General features: G+C 50.0%; 1 protein-coding gene across 8 annotated transcripts in view; it reads left to right on the top strand.

The window, feature by feature from the left end:
* Positions 1-16,588, top strand: part of LOC118084218 (trichohyalin-like) — a 28,246-nt gene that overhangs the window by 8,754 nt on the left and 2,904 nt on the right. For 6 of the 8 annotated variants that reach the window (XM_060279006.1, XM_060279008.1, XM_060279007.1 and 3 more), the window contains exons 6-16: positions 123-225; positions 926-1,033; positions 2,200-2,325; positions 3,373-3,456; positions 4,914-5,102; positions 6,452-6,693; positions 8,079-8,301; positions 11,096-11,188; positions 13,118-13,219; positions 14,292-14,408; positions 14,939-14,999. In XM_060279006.1, the coding sequence (XP_060134989.1) occupies positions 123-225; positions 926-1,033; positions 2,200-2,325; positions 3,373-3,456; positions 4,914-5,102; positions 6,452-6,693; positions 8,079-8,301; positions 11,096-11,188; positions 13,118-13,219; positions 14,292-14,408; positions 14,939-14,999 (1,448 nt within the window). The remainder of the gene's footprint in view (positions 1-122; positions 226-925; positions 1,034-2,199; positions 2,326-3,372; positions 3,457-4,913; positions 5,103-6,451; positions 6,694-8,078; positions 8,302-11,095; positions 11,189-13,117; positions 13,220-14,291; positions 14,409-14,938; positions 15,000-16,588) is intronic. The other 2 variants (XM_060279009.1, XM_060279010.1) reach the window with 2 other exon arrangements.

The following is a 16,588-nucleotide window of genomic DNA, read 5'->3' as shown; positions in this document are numbered from 1 at the left end:
GACAATATGTTCTGGGTACTATTACTCTTTTGATGCATAAGCAGACTTAGGAAACAGGAACGAACTATTCTTAGCATGGAGGGCAGGAGCCTCATATCTGTCTGGATGTGCCTGCCTTTTAGGCTCTTCAGTTTGGAAACAGAGCTGGTAAAGGCCAGATCTTCTCTAGGCAAAAGGAACCATGGACCGCTCTCATCCCCGGGCTCCAATCAGAATTCCACTGTGGTAAGCAAGGCTCAGCCAAGGGTGTGGGTGTGGGTGTGTCTGGACCTAGCATAGGATCGGACATAGAGAGGTTATCATGTTTAAAACTGCAAGAATTCATAAAAGGTGGTGTATGGGCGCAGAATTTAGTGTCCTAGGAATCACAGCTTTCAGTTAAAAATGAAGTTGCTAGTCTTCATGAAAGCACAGATATTTTTGAAAGCATCTGAGTGGTGCCTCTTGAAATCGAAGAAGGCAGATTTCCAGTTGTTGGCCGGGGGGGGGGGGGGGGCTTTGGTGCCTGCATAACTTCTTACCCCCTCCTCACAACAATCAAAACTAGAGTGAATGATGAAAAATAAGAAAGATTGCTTACTGAATTCAGATCACAGAATTCATTCCTACCCCCATGCAGAATTTGGGTTGCTTGGCAGCATAATTTTCATTTTCCTTAGCACGAAATCCATGCAGCCCTGCTGATCAAGGTCAGAAGCCCCACTGCCACAAATATGTCCTTATCAATGATGGGTTAAGGCGTTAGGGGTTAATGTGTGATTTTCTATTGTGTTCCTGCGGTTGTTGTGTTTCTGTATATTCAGTTGGAAGCCTCCCAGAGAGGCTGGGGCAACCCAGTTAGATGGCTGGGGTACAAATCATCATCATCGGTTTCAAATGTATTTAAAAGCCACAGAAGTTATTCAAATGCACTCTTGATTTCCAGGAAGAACTGGTCAGCCTTCAAAGCAGCCTGTTGGCTCACAAAAGCCACATCAAGGCCTTAGAAGAAAAACAAGAGGAGATGGGGCAGGAGCTGGAAACTGCAAAAGAGGTTTGCCAAGGAGACTGGAAGTCCCCTCTAGGGCTGCAAAGTAGCTAAGATATAGAGTTGCAGGGGGACCCACGGCGTACATTTAAAGCACACAACTTCCCCCAAACACTCCTGGGTCCTATATTCTATTAAGGGGGCTGGGAATTTGCAGTTCTGTGAGGTGGGGAACTATAGTTCTCAGGGGCTGAGAACTACAGTTCCCAGGATATAAAGTCACATGCTTGCAGGGGAAACTCGGAAAATTAGAATATCGTCGAAAAGTGCATTTATTTCAGTGACGCAACTTAAAAGGTGAAACCAATATATGAGATAGATGCATGACATGCAAAGCAAGATATGTCAAGCCTTTATTTGTTGTAATTATTTGTTGTTAGGCAGGTCAATTATAAATGTCCATAGAGGCGCGGGTCAACTCTGTGTCCAGGGCAGCTGTTTATCAGCTCCATCTGGTACGCAGGCTGAGACCCTACCTGCCCGCGGACTGTCTCGCCAGAGTGGTGCATGCTCTAGTTATCTCTCGCTTGGACTACTGTAATGCACTCTATGTGGGGCTACCTTTGAAGGTGACCTGGAAACTACAACTAATCTAGAATGTGGCAGCTAGACTGGTGACTGGGAGCGGCCGCCGAGACCACATAACACCGGTCCTGAAAGACCTACATTGACTCCCAGTACGTTTCCGAGCACAATTCAAAGTGTTGGTGCTGACCTTTAAAGCCCTAAATGGCCTCGGTCCAGTATACCTGAAGGAGCGTCTCCACCCCCATCGTTCTGCCTGGACACTGAGGTCTAGCGCCGAGGGCCTTCTGGCGGTTCCCTCGCTACGAGAAGCCAAGTTACAGGGAACCAGGTAGAGGGCCTTCTCGGTAGTGGCACCCACCCTGTGGAATGCCCTCCCACCAGAGGTCAAAGAGAATAACAATTACCAGACCTTTAGAAGGCATCTTAAGGTAGCCCTGTTTAGGGAAGCTTTTAATGTTTGTTGGATTTCTGTATTTTAATATTTTCTGTATTTTAATATTTTATTGGAAGCTGCCCAGACCCTAACCCTAACCCTCAAGGAACCCCAAGAAATGGAAGGATCTCTGGGTATCATCTAGGCTGACCCCCATAAACCCACAACATCATGGTAATTCTGGGATGTGCTTTTTACCTCTGCTCACCAGGGGCAGCGGAAGGCATTGGGCCAGGCTGCCGAGGCCAGTCAGAGAGCAGCTGATTCACAACAGGCCAATCAAGTGCTGAATGAAGACAGAGGGAAGCTCCAAGTTGCCTGCAGCAGCATCAGCCTGGTGTGTATAGCAGACAAGAAACTGCCCCAGACTTCTTCTTCTTTGGCGATCACTCGTACCCGAGTAAGATTGTCTTCCATAAACATGGTTTTAACAATGGGTCTGTAACTTAGGGCTCCACTGACTGGCTGGAGCATGATTCTGGCTGGGGCATGGCTGGAGGAGGAGGTGCAGGGCCTGCTGGCCTGACAGATCTAGCAGTGTGGCATGGGGTGGAGGGGGGAATCTGCAGGACCCATCAGAACTCAAGCTAGCGCGGGTAAGAGCAAAGCCCCACACATTACGGCTCCACTGGCTCACAAACCTTTGGGGGTCACCCACTCCTGGTTCCATAATCTCATGCCTGGTGCCCTCTACTCCTACCCTGTTAAAAAGTACTACGGTATTCAGAATAGCGGTTCGCAGGACCCACTAAGGAAGATAATAGCACAATAAAATTCAGGGTAAGGATGATTAATTGCACATTTATTCAACATCCAATTAAAACTATTTAATTCAACAAAATGGGCAAACTTTATCCTGTGATAGTCGGACAGTCCTTTGTGCCTCCAGAGCCCCCTGCTGCCCCGTCACATCTTACTGCCCACCACCGCCAGGGAACGCTACCAACTTAGCAGTTTGAAAGCACGCCAGTGCAAGTAGATAAATAGGTACCACTGTGGCAGGAAGGTAAACGGTGTTTCCGTGCGCTCTGGCTTCCGTCACGGTGTCCCATTGTGCCAGAAGCAGTTTAGTCATGCTGGCCACATGACCTGGAAAGCTGTCTGTGGACAAACGCTGACTCCCTCGGCCTGAAAGCTAGATGAGCACCACACCCCATAGTCGCCTTTGACTGGACTTAACCGTCCAGGGGTCCTTTACCTTTACTGTCCACTCTGGGAACCTCTGCGTTAAGCCAGAGGGTGGGGCAGAGGGGCGCTGGAAATGAGTTTATGGAACCAAGGTGGCCCCCGAAAGTTGGGGAACTGCCGGTCCATGCACTCTTCACTCCGACGAAATATGTTTGAATGACATTTTGAGGGGGAAATGTGCTGGTTTGCCTGACAGGAGAAGGATCGGCTGGAGGAGAAAGTGAGGGAGCTCAGCCTGAAGTTGGCATCTGCTGTTTCTGACTGGGAGAGAGTCCTCCAGGTATGGGGTCTGGGCAGGGCCGTAGCTAGGGGGTGTTGAGGTGGGCCCCTGCCAGGGGCGCAGGAGATGGGGCCCCCCCACAAAATTGGCTAAAAATATGTCCCTAAATATAAATATTGATTATTGCCTCATAAGAAATGGTTTTAAATAGAGGGTGAATTGAATGGGTGGAAGGGAGGGAGTTGGAGGAGAGGCGGAAAGAAGAGCTAATTTGTCCGTGGCTAGGGGGCGCATTCTGGATGGTTCTGCCAGGGTCGCAAGATCACCTAGCTACAGTTCTGGGTCTGGGGAGAGGTGGGTGTCCAGGGAGAAGCGGGCAGAGCAGACTAGCCTGACCCCAGAGGGGACAGAGGCCAAGTGAGCAATCTGCTTGATCGGGAGTCTGTAAAGTATTTGCATTTTGGAATCCGGGGTACGGCGGTTCATAAAAAGCTTTTTTAAAAAAAAGCCTGCTCCAAAGGTCTTATCTTACTACACTAGGGATTATATAGCTATACCTGAAATTTCATGCATATCAGTTAATATCTTGACCCTGCTCCACTGAACTGAAATTTCAGCCTTCACGACATAGGAAAATGACCAAGTAAACAGCTATTTTAATGGAGGAGGATCAAGATATTAACTGATATGCATGAAATTTTAAATATAGCCAAATAATCCCTAGTGTTGTAAGATAAGACCTTTGGAGCAGGCATTTTTTAAAAAAATAAAAGTTTTTTTATGAACTGCGCTAATCCAGGGGCTTTGGCACCTCCTTCTTATTACAGTCATAGAGTTTGGAGGGTCATCTAGTCCAACCCCCTGCAATGCAGGAATCTCAAATAAAGCATTCAGGCAGATGGCCATCCAACCTCTGCTTTAAAAACTTCCAATGAAGGAGAGTCCACAACCTGCCAAGGGAGTCCATTCCACTGATGTTTAGTCAGAATCTCCTTTCTTGTAACTTGAATCCGTTGGTTTGAGTCCTACCCTCCAGAGCAGGAGAAAACAAGCTTGCTCCCTCTTCCATGGAACAGCCCTTGAGATATATCTCCTCTCAGTCTCCTCTTTGCCAGGCTAAACGTACCCGACCCCCTCAACTGCTCCTTCTAAGTTTTGGTGCCCAGACCCTTGATTCTCTTGGTCGCACTCCTCTGCAGATGTTCCAGCTTGTCAATATCCTCCTCAAACTGAGATGCCCAAAACTAGACATAAGCCTCCAGGTGGGGTCTGACCAAGGCAGGGCAGAGTGGCACCGTGGCTTCCCTTGACCTGGACACAAACTTACGCTCTCATGTTCCTAGTGCCCTTGGTTTGCTGCCATCTGATGGGGCAGCATAGTTACCTGTGCTGCTTTGAGTACTGCAGTCGTGTGTTGAGCATTAGCGTTTAATCCTGCCAGCCGCTTTGCTTTCATTTTGATGAAGAAGAGTGAGCAGCAAGTCATTACCATAACAACCATAGCGACTGTCTTGCAGGAGAAGGTAGCTCTCCACCAGGAGGTCCAACATCTCACCTTGGAGCTGGAACGTGCGCGGAAACAGCAGGAAGGCTCCAACGACCAAGTCTCAGCCCTCCATTCAGAGCTCGTCTGTGCCAAGACCCAAGTCAACCACCAGGACAAGGAGAAGGTTCTCATGGAGGAGGAGCTGGAATCCACCAGACAGGTGAGTTCCCCCATTCTGGCCCATTTCTCCAGCTCTGGGTGGGATCCATGAAACACCTACATCACTCTGAGTTCCATACCTGCCATGTTGCTGTCAGAGAAATAAGGGACTGGGCCGGAAATAGCAGACCGGAAGTAGCGCTGCCGCCATTTTGGAACTGGGCGGAGCATGCTCAGAAGTGACTTTTGATGCTGCTTTGCCCAGTTCCAAAATGGCCACCGTGCCAGAATAAACCGGGAAAAAACAAAAAAATCCATTTTTTCAGCTAGGAACAGCTGGAAAAACGGGGATTTCCCGGGAAAAACGGGAGACTTGGCAGCTATGCTGAGTTCCTGGAGAAAAAGGTGGGATAGAAATGCAATACATTATATTAAATTGCTTTTGTCTCTGGCCCACGCCCTGTTGGCATGCAGGCCCTCCCCTGGAAAGGAATATGGGCCTCACACGGAAAAATGTTCTCCATCCCTGAAAGATTATTATTATTATTAACTACAATTTATCACCCGCCCTTCATCCTAAAGTCCCAGGACAGGTTATAAGAGTTAAAACACAGCAGTAATATTAACGCACAATATCACACAACAGCAAAAACAGCTTAAAACAACATCAAAAAAATATACATATGAACCAGCTCTGCATAGGTACGCACAGTGGAGACACAGGAGAGGGCCTTCTCAGCAGCTGCTCTCAAGCAACTTTGGAACTCCCTGCCAAGGGAAGCCAGACTGGCTCCCTCCTTGCTGCCCGCAAGTGAAGACTTTCTTGTTCCAAAAAGGGCTTTGGGGAATGACTGTTTTAAAGGAAAGGACAGGTGCCATGCTGTTTTTACTGTAATGATCTGCATGTTTTAATACAGGCATCCCCAAACTGCGGCCCTCCAGATGTTTTGGCCTACAACTCCCATGATCCCTAGCTAACAGAACCAGTGGTCTGGGATTATGGGAATTGTAGTCCGAAACATCTGGAGGGCCGAAGTTTGGGGATGCCTGTTTTAATAGGTATCACACACAAACACTCACACACAATTTTAATTCTAATTAGTGTTTAATTGTTTTTTTAATTATTGTGTTTTTCTGTTTTTATCTATTTCTATTTTATCTGGCATCTTAAGTCCCTGTCTGGGAAAAAGCTAGGATATAAATTATATTATATTGTATTATATTCTAATAATAGTATTTTCTTAGGTGGACAGTTGTGGTTAGGTGGCGATCTGGCCCTGTGCCCAACTGTTCACTAGATCAGCAATTCTACCTGGAAGATCTTGAGTTTACCAAGTGGCCGTGCACTTTGACCTGGAAGGGTCTCTGGGCCAAGCGAATAGAGCAAAGGCCTTGCAATCTCCCTCGCAGGCATGCAAAATGCTCTCTTCCGAAGCAGCCGAGAGCCGCCAGAGGCTGGAAGCCTCTCTGGAGAAGCTCCATCGCTCTGAAGCAGAGAAGCAGATCCTTGAGGGCCGCATCCGGGCGCTGGAGAATGAGCAGAGCCAGCTGCTGGAAGAGGCGGAAGGGAGGGGAGCCGCTCTGAGTCAAGAGGACAGGAGGAAGCTGGAGGAAGAGGTGAAGGCTCTTCAGGAAACCTGTGCGAATCTCAGGTACTACTTGGCAGGAAATGCTGGGAGATGGCTGTGATGGCCTTTTCCCCGAGCTGCTGCTTTTCTCCAATTAACCACTCCAGTCACAATGTTTAAGATGGCTTTTATTTGGGCAAAGCAACAGCAGCTCCAGGAGTGGAGTCCAAAGGACTGTAAGCCACACAGACTTTCAGAGAGGCATTCCCTCCCCTTAGCTTTGCACATGCACAGGAATTAAGCCACGTTCCAGAGGAAAAGTGTGCCTGTATTATCAGAGCTGGGTGCCTGAATTAGCAAGAAGAATTTGGTGTCTACTTTCCATCAGTTTGGCTCAAGGCTGAGTTTTCCCTGCACAAACATCCTTGACGCATTCTTAATACAGTCTGTGGAAGCACATTCTCTTAGACGTAGTTCCCATATCAGTACGTGTATATAGGCTACAGCAGAGCTTTCCAAACTTTTACTGTTGGGGGCACGCTTTTTGGACATGCATCGTTTCATGAGGCAGTAATTCTGTTTTATTAGCAAACTGGAAGTTAAACTACCCCCTTTCCAGCTCTGGGAGGAGTTGCGGGGAGCATTCATGCAACACACTTACACACTGCAGCCACCACAATGACATATCGTGACACACAGTTTGGAAAGCTCTGGTGTACAGCAATATGTTGACCTGCTGCAGTAGTAAATATTAGGAGATGGCAGAGATCCTGCGGCCTGATATTCTGCTTTTCGGAGAGTGTTTTTTTTGGACATTACTTTGTCACAAGGGGGCAAAGCAGTTCTTTGCTGCCTAGAGGCAGGGACGGGGCAGAGATTGAGTTCAGTTCAATGTAGCTTAGACTGAGAGAGAATGATTCAAGGTCATGAAGTGAGCTTAACGGCCGTGTGGCGGTTTGTAGCTGCTATTTAGTTATTAGTTGTTTATTTATTAAAGTTTATTTATTACACAGCGCAATTGTGAAAATGAAACATCAAAGCAGTTTACAAAGAGAATAAAATGATAAAATTACAATAGGCAGGGAGTTCGAAAGACAGAGTTCTTACAATTGTAGAATGGATATTACCGTATGTGGCATGTGTAAAAAACACCAGTTCCAGCAATTGAAGCAGTCAGATGCGGGGGGGGGGGGCGCTATATTTGGGGATATGGGGAAATGAGATCTCAAGTTGTTCAGGATTTATACACTAATCGTAACACCTTGAACTTGGTCTGGTAGCAAATTGGCAGGCAGTGCAGATCTCTGAGCACAGGGGGAATATGCTGGCCAGGCCTCCCCTCTGTCAGCCGTAGCCCTTCAGCATCCTGCACTGACTGCAGCTTCTGGACCAAGAGCAAGGGAAGCCCCTGTCACCACTAGGTCAGAAAGCGAGTGTGTGCCTGCCTTGTCCCCTCTGGTTCTTTGCAGGGAATCTTGGAGGCTCCTGCAGAGGGAGAAGGACATCCTGCAGGCTCGTACCCTGGAGCTAGAAGCAGCTCTGCAAGCCAAGCAGGAAGAGGTGGGCAGCCGGCTGGACAGCCAGGAGCACATCCCCCAGGACAGGAGAGGTCGGCAGCGGCAGCAGACGGCAGCCGCAAAGACCAGGGAGGAGGAGCTGCAGAACATGAGTGCCCCAGGCCTCTCTGCCAAGGTGTGGGTCCGCTGGAGAGACGACACCCCCCCGACACCCCCACCCCCACTAAGGCTGTTGCCTTTTTCTTCCCTTTTGCTATTGCAGGTGTGGGGAACTTCAAGGCAGTGGCGGACCTTGGGGGTCAGCAGTGCCCTGTGCAACTCCAAAATTTGGCACACACACACACACACACACAACTCTTGCGCTCCATGCAAAATCCCAGTTGCGGCGCCCCCGAGGCTTGGCACCCAGTGCGACAGAACGGGTAGCGCTCTCCTGAATCTGCCTCTGTGCAGGAAGACTTCCGGGGGGGGGGGGTTGCCATCTAGCCACCAGGACTCTCTGCAGGCCAGGCCTCCCCCTGGCCCTACTTCACAGCCTCTTGGAGCTGGGAGGTCCAGCTTTTCATCCCAAGTGGGCCTCAAGAAGGCTTTGACATGGAACCTGCAGGCTCTTTCTCTGCCAGAGACATCAAACCTCTTTCCCAAAGCCCAGCACCTCCTTACCAGGCTTTGGGAAGGTAGCATTGGGGCTGGGGGAGGCGTCAAATGTTGCCAAGGGCCACCCCCCCCAAAGGCCTCGAGGCCTGCATGCTGCCCTCAGGCTGCATATTGGACCGCCCTGTCCTGAAGTGCTTTTGCTTGGCTGGAAATATGTCCTGGAGCTCTGATCCTGCCTTGTACTTGAGTGTGCCAGCTGGGCAAAGGAATAATTTGTGGGAATGTTGTTGTTGTTTAGTCGTTTAGTCGTGTCCGACTCTTCGAGACCCCATGGACCATAGCACGCCATGGGAATGTTAGGGATGTGGATTAGGATATATTATTAGATAGATCCTATCCAAGCTTGTGTTAGCAAGCTTCCAATATCAGCAGAGTGACATTCCCCTTTTGTGCGCAGCAAAGCATGAGCGTTAGGTGTGCTAGAACCTCTGCAACATTATACTTCAATATTATACTTCCTGGCAAATCCCCTTTGTCCCTCTTAAAAGAAATACACAACACAATAGTATTAAAATAAGACAGAGTTTACTCACATGACATCCTGAGTTAACAGCATAATCTCAGAAAGGTAGGCTTACGTAGAAAAGTTACAAATATGTACATCTGGAGTCTTCTCAGTAAAGTGAGGCTCCATCTGGTCTCTCTCTTGGCAGCAGGCCAAGAGGGAGAACCATCCTAACTGGAGATTCTCTGGAGATGTGTTCCCGTTGAAGGAGAAATGGCTAAGAGAGAGAATGGCTGCTGGCTAGGGGCTTTTGTCTGCCAGCTAATCCATCTCATCTGCATATCTGGAGGAACAGGAACTTAGTCAGGTGTTCCCCCAGGTGAGTCCCTCTTAGTAGACACTCTAGGAACTGTTGTGACTTGTCTGCCCCAGTGTTCCATCCCACATAATTTGCATCTGTTGCTCCACCCATTTTGCTTCCGCCCACTGCTGGCATTTGGTCCCCGGAAAGTTGCCCTGATGGGAAGGCAGCCCTCCGGCCCTAAAGACTTCCCTGTCTCTTTGAGAGCGCCTTTAGCCGTAGCCTGTCTTGTTGAAATCTGAACGGGTGAAGCTTTTCCGTGCTCTTTGGCCACAGCCAGGCCATGCCTTGAAGCAGACAGCTTCCCCCACAGAGCCCTTGGAGCTGTAGTTTTCCCACCACAGCGCTAGAGTTTCCAGCACCCTAAACAAATACCGTTCCCAGGATTCTTTGAGGAGCCGTGTGCTTTCCGTGTATGGCATGGATGTGACCAAGGAAAGGCTCCCCTTGCTTTTAAGTCATAAAGGTAAAGGTCCAGTCGTGACCGACTCTGGGGTTGCGTGCTCATCTCGCATTATTGGCCGAGGGAGCCGGCGTATAGATTCCAGGTCATGTGGCCAGCATGACAAAGCCGCTTCTGGCAAACCAGAGCAGCACATGGAAACGCCGTTTACCTTCTCGCTGTAGCGGTTCCTATTTATCTACTTGCATTTTGACGTGCTTCCGAACTGCTAGGTTGGCAGGAGCTGGGACCAAGCAACGGAAGCTCACCCCATCACAGGGATTCGAACCGCCGACCTTCTGATCAGCAAGCCCTAGGCTCAGTGGTTTAACCCACAGCGCCACCTGGGTCCCTAGTCATAGAACTGCATAAATCCTTTAGGCTAGCCTGCAGCAAACTGTTAAGGGGGCAAGGAGCGCCATGTTTTGCTATGAGTCGTCAATAGCCCTCTCCTCCATTAATTTCTCCAGTCCTCCTTTACAGCCAAGCTGGCGGCCACCACTGCCTCATGTGGGAGGGAGTTCCATAGTTTAACTGTGTCCCATGTGAAGAAATGCTGCCCCCCCCAATCAATCTTGAATCTTCCAGCATTCAGCTTCACTGGATGCTCATGAGTTCCAGTATTATGAGAGAGGGAGGGAAACTTCCCTCTGCCCACTCTCTCCATGCCATGCATAGTGCTAGGAATCTCTGCCATGTGGCGTTTTCCTCGCCTTCAGGAAGAAGTCTCTCGCAGCCCCACTGGGAGATGCCCACGGGGACGGAAGCCGGGACCTTCTGCTTGCAAGGCAGACATCCAGCTGCTGAGTTGTGTCTCTCTTCCTTCACCTTTAGCCTGTGTGCCCCCCGCCCCCCCGATTGTCCTTGAGGGCGTTAGGAAGGCAGGTGCAGGAGAGGCTTGGCAGAGTTGCTGTGGCTGGCACAGCACCCAGCTGGGTTGCCGAAAACCCCGAGGCTTCGCCTCCCACTTCCAGAAGCCGAGATCCGTAAAAGAGACGGGAACCAGAACTGGGCTCTGCCATCCTCTGGCCTCTCTGCCCACACAGGTCCGTTTCCTCCCCCAGGGGCAGAGTCAGGACTCGGAAGCGAAAGTCACCAGGAGCCCCCAGGAAGAGCAGGAGAGCCTGAGACGGCAGCACCAGCTGGTGACCGAGCAGGTAGGTGACAGAATTACCTCTGTCATCGCCCCTCCTCACCTTTGCCTCTTCCTCCCTGACTCACCATGTTCTTCACGGCTCTTTGGAGAGAACAGGCCGCAGCCAAGGAGGAAGGAAATGTCATCCTGGGAGCGTTGTGTGTTTGTGTGTTCAAGAGCTTCTGTTGACTCATCTGCCCACCACTTCCTGCTTTGAAGTATGAGCATGAGTCCACTTGGTGCTGTATTCCTAGGGTTGTAGAATTGTAGAGTTGGAAGGGACCCCAATGGTCATCTAGCCCAACCCTCGGCTAAATATATGATTTTGAATGACACTTGCTTTCGTTGTGGAACCCAGAGCAGCCTTTGCCTGCCTGGCATCCTCAGTACGTTTTCGAGCACAATTCAAAGTGTTGGTGCTGACCTTTAAAGCCCTAAACGGCCTTTGTCCAGTATACCTGAAGGAGCGTCTCCACCCCCATCATTCTGCCCGGACACTGAGATCCAGCACCGAGGGCCTTCTGGCGGTTCCCTCACTGCGGGATGCGAAGTTACAGAGAACCAGGCAGAGGGCCTTCTCGGTAGTGGCACCTGCCCTGTGGAACCCCCTCCCACCAGATGTCAAAGAGAAAAACAACTACCAGACTTTTAGAAAGCAGCCCTGTTTAGGGAAGCTTTTAATGTTTAATAGAATATTTTATTTTAATATTTTGTTGGAAGCCGCTCAGAGTGGCTGGGGAAACCCAGCCAGTTGGGCAGGGTATAAATAATAAATAATAAATAATTATTATTATATTCTTATTATATAACCGATGGGCGTTCAAAGTGGTGTGAAATTCTACCCTCCCGCGCATTGGCTTAAGTGCATGCAGCAAAATGAATGTTTGAGCTGGCATGGGGCCGGGTGACATGACATTGCACAGGCGCCAAGAATGTCCCTGGCAGGTTAAACTTCTCAGAGGAAACTTTTTTCCTGCACCAACAGAAGGAATCCCCTCCGTGTGTCTGACTTGGGGGCTCCTCCAGAAATACACCTGTACTAATCCTGATTTGTTTGCAAAAAGGGTACAAGGCAGCTAGACTCTGTCTGGTCTTTACTGAGCATTCATTCTGATTTCTTTGTGTGACAGTTACGTGTAAATGAGCCTGTGTCCTGGGCCGCTTGTGGGGCGTTTATTACAGACGTTCCTGTAATCCGTTCACCTCTCACTTTTTAATGTGTTTCCACTGTTACATTCCAAACCACAAAGAAGTCTGTGTTGTTGTTGCTGTTTTTTCTTCTTCACAGAGTGGATTTGTTGTACTAGGGGCAGCAGAACACTTTTAATCAGCTTTAAAATTGCATACATAAAGTTTATTCATTTATTATGTTAATATCCATCTTTCTTCCAAGGAGCTCAGGGTGGCGTATGTGGCTGTGCCCACCTCTTCATTTAAGACCCATTGCAGCCCTGTGAGGCTGGTTAGGCTGAGAGTGGGTGGGTGCCCCAAGGTCACACCTAGTGAGCTTCATGGCTGAGACAGGATTTGAACCCTGGCCCTAGCCTGAAACACTCACCACTATGCCACATGGGCTCTCAGTTTTAGCATGAGCTTAATTCGCTCCTGCAAAACACTGACGGCCTAGAGGCGCCCAAAATATGTAATCTAAATGATCAATGTGACTGTTTGGGGGGCTCTTCTGTTTTTGGGTGGGTGGAAGTATTCTGCAACATGTTATTGATGCAATGATGGTGCATCAGAGGTGGGTTTATATCAGACCGTCCACACAGCATTCTGCTTTATGTGTTGCTCTGTGATGCTTCCCCAACTGTTGCCAGAAAACTTGGAATATACCATGGCACAGCTCAAATAGTCCATCTAACTCAGATTGGCAAATTTTTCATAGCTGCTTTTGGGAATCCCTGCCGGATAAGGTTAACCCTGCGCCTGTTTTCTGCCCTTCTGACAGCTGAAAGGGCTTTTCAGGCAGCAACAGGCAGGATACAAGAAGGATCCCGGAAGACCAAAGGAAGAAAGTTCAGCGGCTCCTCTGAAGTCACAAGGGATGCTGGTGAGAAATCTTCCCTCCCTCCATCCCTGATGGGTTTCTTGTGGAGTAACACCGCGGTTGGGTGTCGAGAGTCACAGGAGTCCCAAAATTCCCCACATTTGTCGGAGGAATATTGGGGAGAAAGAAAGAGATGAGGTTGGGGGCAGCCCCATATGGTGCCCTCCAGACATTACTTAAGAACCTAAGGAGAGGCCTGCTGGAAGATTCAGAACAGAGAAAAGCAAGTCCTTCTTCACGCAGTGCAGAATTAAACTGTGGAACTCGCTCCTGCAGGAGGCAGGGAGGGCCACCAACCTAGAAGGCTTTAGAAGAGGGTTGGACAAACTCATGGAGGAGGAGGAGGCTCTCCATGGTTCCTGGCCAGGATGGCTCTGCTCTGCCTTCGCAGTCAGAGGGAGCAATGCTTCTGAATGCCAGTTGTTGGAAACTGCAGGAGTGGAAGAGGATCGCTCTTGTGCTTGGGTGCCCCCCACTGGGGTATCTGGTTGGCCACCATGAGAGCAGGATGCTGGACTGAATGAGCCCTTGGCCTAATCCAGTAGGCCGCTTCTTCTGATGTTCCCATCCCAGCTGTAACACAACGAGCATCAGAAAGGCAATCGCCTTTCTCTGGTTCAACAATGTGCCCAAACCCCGCAAAACCCTTTTATTTGGGGGGGGGGAATTGACTTGCCCCAGCACTGTATGGGGGCACTTGTTCTTTAAGGGCAATGGAAACATTATTACGTCACTCCCCCTGCCCCACTATTTTTAGAGCAGTGGAGAAGGTACAGAAGGACCTTTCCAGGGAAACCCTTAAGGGTTGAAGGCATGTGTGGACAACCTAAGCCTTGCGGACGGCTTGTAACCCTTGGGTGCCCTCTGTGTGCCCAACCCACCAAACCTTCATGCCACCATCGCAACGGGAAACAGAGTAGCTGGCTGGAAGGGGGAACCCAACCCCAGAGCCCAGAGCCTAGTGTGTGGTTCCTACACTGCTCTGGGTGCATGACATCTGTGGCTGGGTTGCAGGGCATGATGCCCTCTGGAATTTCGAAGGATTTCTATAGCCTCTTCTTTGTGCTTCCTGCAGACTGTAGCCAAACCCATTAGGCTTCCTGAGGAAGGTCAGGCAGAACTTCAGGGCGTTCCCGGCACGGGTGGAGAAGCCCAGAGTCTACAGCAGCAGCTGAGAGAGAAAACGGAAATAGTAAGGCAGACTGCTGGTGCTAAGCCTTGCCCGGGGGTGGGGGGTGGGCAGGAAAATGCCAGGGGTCCCTCCTGCTCACTCAGGGGCAGACCAGCCTGCCTCACCGCCTGAGGCAAAACAGGAAGGTGTTGACCTTGTGCCGTGCATCACCTGCCCCCCGCTGCTGCCTGCGCTAAAGCCTTGCTTCCCAGGCTTCCGAGGCTGTGGCCTCCAGTTTCCGGTGAGATCTCTCAAGGCCTCTGTGTGATCCCACAGGGCTCTCGAGAGATTTCTCCTTACCTCTGCTCACCGCAGAGCAGCTGCCTCCATCCGCCTCGTGGCCCTGCTCCTGCCACCCATTCAGAGAGGCCACTTGACAAGTCCACCTTCCCGATCTGATGAAGCTGGCAGTTCAAGTCACATAAAAGAAAGTTCCCCGGGAATTCTTTGGGGGATGCCATGACTGCTAAACATGGCCCAAGAGCCCTTTAAATGTATGGTGCAGGTGTGGCAAACCCTCCCCCCCCTTATAATTCAGTTATCCCTTCCAGATCACCTCCATGGCCTCTGAGATCCAAGCTCTGAAGCAGAAGAATGAAGCCTTAATGAAAGGTAGGAAGGGTGATGGTGATGGTGATGGTCGTCCACTGTGAGAAGAGGTTGCTGCTGGACCAGGTAGGCCTTTGCCCGGTGGCGCTGTGGGCTAAACCACTGAGCCTAGGGCTTGCTGATCAGAAGGTCGGCAGTTCGAATCCCTGTGACGGGGTGCGCTCCCGTTGCTTGGTCCCAGCTCCTGCCAACCTAGCAGTTCGAAAGCACATCAAAATGCAAGTAGATAAATAGGAACCGCTACAGCGGGAAGGTAAACGGCGTTTCCATGTGCTGCTCTGGTTTGCCAGAAGCGGCTTTGTCATGCTGGCCACATGACCTGGAAGCTGTACGCCGGCTCCCTCGGCCAATAATGCGAGATGAGCGCGCAACCCCAGAGTCGGTCACGACTGGACCTCATGGTCAGGGGTCCCTTTACCTTTACCTTTAAGGTGTTAGAGCACCTGCTTGGCATGCAGAAGGTGCCAGGCTTAGTCCCCGGCATCACCAAGTAGGACTGGGAAAGATTCCCTGGGTAGTGTAGACAAAGCAACTCAAAGTGACATACAGTATTTTAAGGAAAAAACCACATACATCCATTGAAAGCAGCACATATATATATATTTAAACACCTACATTAAAACATGCATGCAAGAAGGCCATATATAGTTAAAAGCTAAATGCCTGACCAAAAAGGAATGTTTTCTGAAGATATATAAGGAAGGGGCAAGATGGGTCTCCCTGGGGAGTGTCTCCCACACCTGGGAAGCCATCTTGGAGAAGGCCCTGTTCTTGTGTGGCTGCCCGTGAAGGGTGGCTCATACAGGGGAAAAGGCTTCAGACGACAATTGCAGGACCCAGGTTGGTTCCTATGGAGGGAGGCGGTCCTTGAGGTATTGTGATCTTGAGCTGCCTAAGGCTCTAGGGGTGAAAACCAGCTCCCTGAACTGAGCCCAGAAAAGAATCGACAGGAGAGTCAGGCAGAATTAGTGCAGTGCGCTCAGACCTTCTGCTCCCAGTCAATAATCTGGCTGCTGAATTAGGCACCAGCTGTAGCTCCTGAACTGTTTTCAAGAAGACGTCTGTACAGCGCATTGCAGTAATCTAATCTGCAGTGGCAGGGGACCCAGGTGGCGCTGTGGGTTAAACCACAGAGTCTAGGGCTTGCTGATCAGAAGGTCGGCGGTTCGAATCCCTGCAACGGGGTGAGCTCCCGTTGCTCGGTCCCAGCTCCTGCCCACCTAGCAGTTCGAAAGCACATCAAAGTGCAAGTAGATAAATAGGGACTGCTCCGGCGGGAAGGTAAACGGCGTTTCCGTGTGCTGCTCTGGTTCGCCAGAAGCAGCTTTGTCATGCTGGCCACATGACCCGGAAGCTGTCTGCGGACAAACGCCGGCTCCCTCGGCCTATAGAGCGAGATGAGCACCGCAACCCCAGAGTCGGACACGACTGGACCTGATGGTCAGGGGCCCCTTTACCTTTTCATCTGTAGTGGCATGAGCTAATTTATTATATTTGAGACTGCAAGCATTGTTTTTGTGTTACTGGTTCTAATGTTTCTGCTTGTTTGCTATAAGCAAAGGTCACCAACCCTTTTTGGACCGGTGGGCATA

Source organism: Zootoca vivipara, chromosome 9 (assembly GCF_963506605.1).
Source record: "Zootoca vivipara chromosome 9, rZooViv1.1, whole genome shotgun sequence".
NCBI lineage: Eukaryota > Metazoa > Chordata > Lepidosauria > Squamata > Lacertidae > Zootoca > Zootoca vivipara.
Note: the sequence above shows the minus strand (reverse complement) of the source record. Positions and strands in the feature narration are given on the sequence as shown.